Source organism: Pristiophorus japonicus, chromosome 3, assembly GCF_044704955.1.
Source record: "Pristiophorus japonicus isolate sPriJap1 chromosome 3, sPriJap1.hap1, whole genome shotgun sequence".
In the NCBI taxonomy this organism is placed as follows: domain Eukaryota; kingdom Metazoa; phylum Chordata; class Chondrichthyes; family Pristiophoridae; genus Pristiophorus; species Pristiophorus japonicus.
The window spans coordinates 258,518,023-258,524,022 of NC_091979.1; the positions used below are offsets into that span (position 1 = coordinate 258,518,023).

Consider the following 6,000-nt stretch of genomic DNA (forward strand, 5'->3'; position numbering starts at 1 on the left):
AGATCGGGAGCCGAGGGTGGCGGGGGTGTGGAGATTGGGAGTCGGGGGTGGCGGGGGTGTGGAGATCGGGAGTCGGGGGTGGCGGGGGTGTGGAGATTGGGAGTCGGGGGTGGTGGGGGTGTGGAGATCGGGAGCCGAGGGTGGCGGGGGTGTGGAGATCGGGAGCCGAGGGTGGCGGGGGTGTGGAGATTGGGAGTCGGGGGTGGTGGGGGTGTGGAGATCGGGAGTCGGAGTGGGGCACTGGGCGTGTAAACAATCGGGGGTCGGGAGAGGAGGCCATGGCATTACAAATAGGGGCTAGCAGAGGATGCAATGGGGAGGGGGGGAATTGGCAGCATTCGGGGGGGGGGGGGGTTAAAGGTGTGGTAAAATTCAGATAAGCTACTTGCCTTCTTTGTTGCAAGCTAGTTTCCCTGAATGCTGCCCATGATGGAGCTGGCTGCCTCAGGGCAAACCAATCTTGGAGCGGGGACCACAAGCAGGTTTTAGGCCCCTTATTTGCATATGCAAAGAGACAAACGCCTGCCTCAGGCGTGGGTAAAGGACGCCTCTTGTTTGTCCTTCCCCAAAAGGGTGGGCAGTGCACCCCAGGCTGGCATTGTATTTGTGCTTCCAGCCAGCTATTTTGGGGCCTTGCGATAATTGGGTGATGCCATTTCTCTGTGTCTCATTGTAAACTGACCTCTACATACTCTCTCAAACATAGAAAAACAAACAGGCATTACCCAGAATGCTGGACTTCAAATTATAAAGAGGTTTGACTGCGTGCATATATATTTATAACAGGTGTTTTGTTTTACCACAATGCCTAACCCCGGTGCCTCTGAATACTGTAGTTAAACAGGTGCTTTGCCGAGGGACCACCTGAAAGCCAAGGTTCCCAGTGGTGCTTGGCTGTGCTGTAGTGGCAGGAGCCTCTTAGGACTGACGTGATCCTCATCTCAGGGCTTTTGAGTTCTGGGAAGAGTTTTCATCAGTTGTGTGGGCAGCTCGGTTCTGTATCATGCCAACATAAGCTGAGAGACTGAGGGACCTGGTTGGAAAAGTCAACCTAAGCTGTCATCAAGAGGCCACATTAAGGTGACTCGAGTCAAATGATTTGTGCGCTGGATCTGACCACCGGGAGGGCAGACCTGATGTCACCTGCATCTCTCAGAAGCTGGTTGCCATTGTTGTCTCCAAAACCTCCCCCAAGGCCTGAAGGTCAGTGGTCAAAGCATCAATGCACTGACCGGTCTGTAGCTCTCTCTGCTAGAGGGAACAGGCGCAGTTGTCCATAGTGCCACCATCCACTCCAGGTCGTGTTGCATTGAGTCTGATCCTTCTTGAATATTGGCACTGAGGATAGAATTGGACTCCCGAAGATGATCCTCAGTGCCTCCACAGATGTGTGATGCCCATCCAGCATCCGTTTTAAAGCAAGACTTCGGGGACTGCAGGCTCTAGTGTCGAAGTGTAGACTTCAGTGTAGGTTCACCAGAATTATGCCCGGGATGGGAATCTATAGCTGTGAGGAGAGAGTTGAGATACTGGGACTGTTTCCATTGGAGCAGAGAAGGCTAATAGGAGATTTAATAGAGATTTTGAAAATGATGACGAGTTATGATAGAGTGGATTTGGAAAGAATCCTCTGTTTGTGGAGTTGGTAATGAGGCATCATCAATTTAAAATGATCAATAAAAGGAGTGAGGAGTTAGGTTTAGAGAAATGTCTTTACATGAAGGGTCATTGATTGTTTTGTCACGGGGAATGGATGAGCCAGAGACAATTTTTTCCGGAGAAAATCGGATAAATATTTGAAGCAGGGAAAGAAAAAAGCTGTAGCAAGAGAGTGGAGCAGTGGGATTCGTTTTGGATTTAACTAGCAATGAGCTTGCACAGACACAAGGGTCTGAATGTTCTCCTTCTGTGCTCTAAACTGCTATGTTCTATGTTTCTGCTTCCTGTTGTTAGATCACATTTGTACCTGACTTTTGCAGTACCCTTATGCATTGCGTCTCATCCAGTTAAAAAAATCTAATTGGCACTATCTACACCTCCTTAGAGTGCATTTTTCTGAGCTGCTGAGTGAAAGAGAAAGGGTGATTGACAATGTAGGTGAGGATTCAGCTGGTGGACAGAGGTGGAATTCTGTTCACATCTTTCTTCCTCCCCTTTCTCGAGTGGCATTTTGCTGTGGCATATCTGCACAAAAAGAACATGAAATTACGTTATAATGTTAGGTAGCTTTCATGACTTACAGTTGCCCAATCGTGTGTCTTGTTACTGTTTTTGGACTCTCAAACTATTATACAAGCACGCTGCAGATGAAACAGACCAACTCTGGCCCTTCTGCATCTCCCCTCCCCCCAATAGATTTAGGCACGTGGCTTCCAGGATTTCAAGGCTTTGCCCTTGTGAAGGACCAGAATTCTATTTCCAGGAGGGGCAAATACCAGTGGCCTGAGATTCCCGATAGTTATGGTTCACCCTCTCTCGTGAGCGAGAAGACATGAGTGTAGCAGTAAAGGCTGGGCAGAGTCTTTTGTTAGAACCATTTGACACACAGGGGTGGATTTCCTCCCTTCCAATAGGGTAGTAACAAGGTGAGATTTCCACCCATCATTCTGATCCTGCCATAATCCTGGCCTATATTCTTTGTCGGAATTCATCTTCCAGTTAGCAATTATTGGTACGTAGAAACTGATGGCTGGATTAAGAAGCTCTCATCCACACATTGTGCATAGCCTCAATGGTTATTCTATGTTCTCCTGCAGTGTGAATTTTGTAAAGTGGTCGTCCCAAGGGATGCTAAGGATGAACCCAGATGCTATGAATGCTTTATTTAAACCCACTGTCGATCATATCATCCAACATCTCCGTAAGTACAATGTTAGGATGAAAAAAGCAGAATTATTAGATGTGATTAAATATTGACTTGGTTAGTTTAGAGATATATATTATCTATAAATTATCCAGAGTAAACTAAGTTATATTATCCAATTTGCAAAGATTTAATAACATGAAAAGGCATCACAAATATCATAATCTACAGCAAAAAGGCTGAGGTGTGCTGTTCCAGGCTCTTAGAAACACAAGTCATTGTTAAAGTGTCTGTATTTCAAGCTGCTTTATCACACTGGCCCAAAGTTTACGGTCGGACATCTCCGACCTACAACAAATCTACAAATTTACTTGGTGGTTCGGCGACTTGCGGTCCTGGGCCTCTCTGCGTAGGGCAGTGTAGAGGCCCACGTATCCCGGGGCGCATACTTCCATATATATGAATGGGAATCACTTTAAAATTACACAAACGCATGAAATACATTTTTTAAAGCATTACATATTTAAAATTAATTAAAATTCCATTTAATTAAATATTTTAAACAAAAATTAAATTTTTTGAAGAAAAAAAACAGGGCTAAAAATAAATTTACCTTATGGACAGGTTTTTTAATGTATAAATACGTGATAACATTTTATTTTTCTAGTTTTTTAAAACTTTTACCAGGCGTAAGAATTTCAAAGGCATTTGCTGGGCGGAAGCATGCAATCCGTCAAGTGGATTCTTGACCGATCGCAAGTTCCGGGTTTCAGCGCGTGCACAGTGCATGCCTAACCCTGAAACTTGCCGGCCACTTTTGGGCACATGCTTACCTTGTACGCGCCTGTAGGGGCCACAAATTCAGCCCCGTTGTTTACTGAGAGCTCGGACAAATAGGGCTAGAAATTCACAGCGACTAATATTCAGTTATAATTGCAGTCAATTCACAACTGACCTTGAAATGAGAAGTAAGGGTAGTGATTCATTCCCTCCACACTCTTTCATTTTAGTGGTGTTAATATTGAAATATTGAATACCTTCCTCTCAAACATTCCCTTAGAGGTTCAGTCGTGAGGGATAATGAATTTGTCTGTTCGCCTGGCTCTGCAGCTTCACATACATGAACATTTCAAAGAGAGAGTTCCTTCCTCACTAAATAATTTTTGACCTAATTAATCTCTAGGCAATGACACCAACAAAGACCAGACAAATCCTCATTGAATATATTCAATCAATTATATGTATCACTCCCCATCCCCATCACAAAAACAATAGGATTCCTTTACAGATACAGCTAGCTGAAACCAAATTATAAATCATGTTCCCATCTAAGGTAATGCAGAAATCTCCCATTTTGCAACACCAGCATCATTGACAGAAGGGCCTATGTTATGAGGAGGTAATCTGTGTTTAATAAGAAAATATTTCTGACACCTTATTTTTTTCTCCAGTTAATCTTTTCCAGAAACCCGAAGTTTCAGGTTTGAAGTTCCTGTTCTTGGTGGGTGGATTCGCTGAGTCACCTTTACTTCAGCAGGCCATTCAATCAAACCTTGCTGACAGGTGCCGTGTCATAATTCCTCATGATGTGGGACTTACTATTCTAAAAGGGGCAGTGCTATTTGGACTGGACCCCACTATCATTAAAGTACGGCGCTCGCCACTCACCTATGGAGTTGGGGTATTGAATCGATTTGTGGAAGGGAAGCACCCTGCTGAAAAGCTACTGGTGAAAGATGGCACTCGCTGGTGTACTGATGTGTTTGACAAGTTCATCACAACTGACCAGTCTGTGGCTCTTGGAGAGACTGTCAAACGCAGTTACACTCCAGCAAAGCCTTCACAAATGGTTATAGTGATCAATATATACTGCTCAGAAAATGATGATGCTAACTTCATCACTGATACTAGTGTGAAGAAGTGTGGCACTCTTCGTCTTGATCTAACGGGAACTGATAGTCCATCACTGCCAGCGCGAAGAGAGATTCAAACATTAATGCAGTTTGGAGATACTGAGATAAAAGCCATGGCTGTTGACATTGCCACTTCCAAATGTGTCAAAGCTGGCATTGATTTCCTCAATTACTAAAATGTCACCAGTCATCCAAAAGCCCTCGTGCCCTAATTCAGAATTATTGATCATGTCTAAAACTGGAAGTCATCATTATAGTTCAGATTGGGAGTTTACTGTAAGCGAAAAGAGGATCTAGCAGTGCCAATCATTTCACCGCAGCACTGGAATGCCAAAAAAAATCTTACCTTAAATGCCACATGTATGCAAATATGTGATCGAGTATCTATACTTCCTGAATGTAAACTAAGAATTTGCTCTTGTTTCAATGAAAAAAAGACAAACAATATAAAGCTACCTGGAGAATGCTACTATATATCACAGCCTGCTTGCTAGTACTTACTTCCTTAATGTTTACCGTGCTGAAATGAAGCACTGATGTGGTTATGCAGTAATTTAAAAGATATTATACTTACTCTGTTGACAGCTAAAATGGACAAAACTTAGAATGTTCAGGATTTTTCCCCTAAATAATCAAATCAATAGTTATTTTTATTTTTGTATATACAATATTTAAAGTATTGTACATACTTTTATTTCGACTATTAAAAATATAAATGTAAAATATTTGATTATGTTAAATTTATTGTAACAACACTGAGTTGGAAAGAAAGCAAATCCTAATGGTTGATGCCAGATCTGAAACTGCAGACTTATGTTTCATGTATAATCATATGTATCCTCCAACATTAAAAGTTGTTCCATTTACCCGGAGATTTTATTCTTTCAACAATATTCTCCTTGACATTGGCTGATTTGACGAGAGTGCTTTTTTGACTGAAGGAGAAATCATCAATTAACGTTAGTATAAGTTGATGAATGTCACACACAGTCGAATGTCAGTGTACTAGTGGCAGCCTCATCTCTTGGCACTTCCTAATGTAAACTCAATAAAAGTAACACATTCTTGACATCGCTGTCGATTTTATTCCTCCATTGTATAATATTTACTCTTTTGGGCAGTATGTGCCTTCCAGTACCTCAGCTAAATGGCCCTTCCTTATCCGTGAAACAAATAATTGGGGTCGACATCGGCATTCTCAGGATGGTAACAATTCCTCTCGATTGTTGATGGTGCTGATTATTTAGCAACTCATTGCATGATCCTTATTCAGGTGTTGCTGCA

At 42.7% G+C, this 6,000-nt stretch overlaps 1 protein-coding gene across 2 annotated transcripts in view; it reads left to right on the forward strand.

Moving 5' to 3' along the window:
- The window catches only part of hspa12a (heat shock protein 12A), a 157,781-nt gene extending 152,026 nt beyond the window's left edge, over positions 1-5,755 (forward strand). For both annotated transcript variants that reach the window (XM_070874974.1, XM_070874976.1), the window contains 2 exons: positions 2,757-2,860; positions 4,255-5,755. In XM_070874974.1, coding sequence (XP_070731075.1) covers positions 2,757-2,860; positions 4,255-4,892 — 742 coding nt within the window. In that variant the 3' untranslated portion in view covers positions 4,893-5,755. The remainder of the gene's footprint in view (positions 1-2,756; positions 2,861-4,254) is intronic.
- Positions 5,756-6,000: the final 245 nt, after the last annotated feature.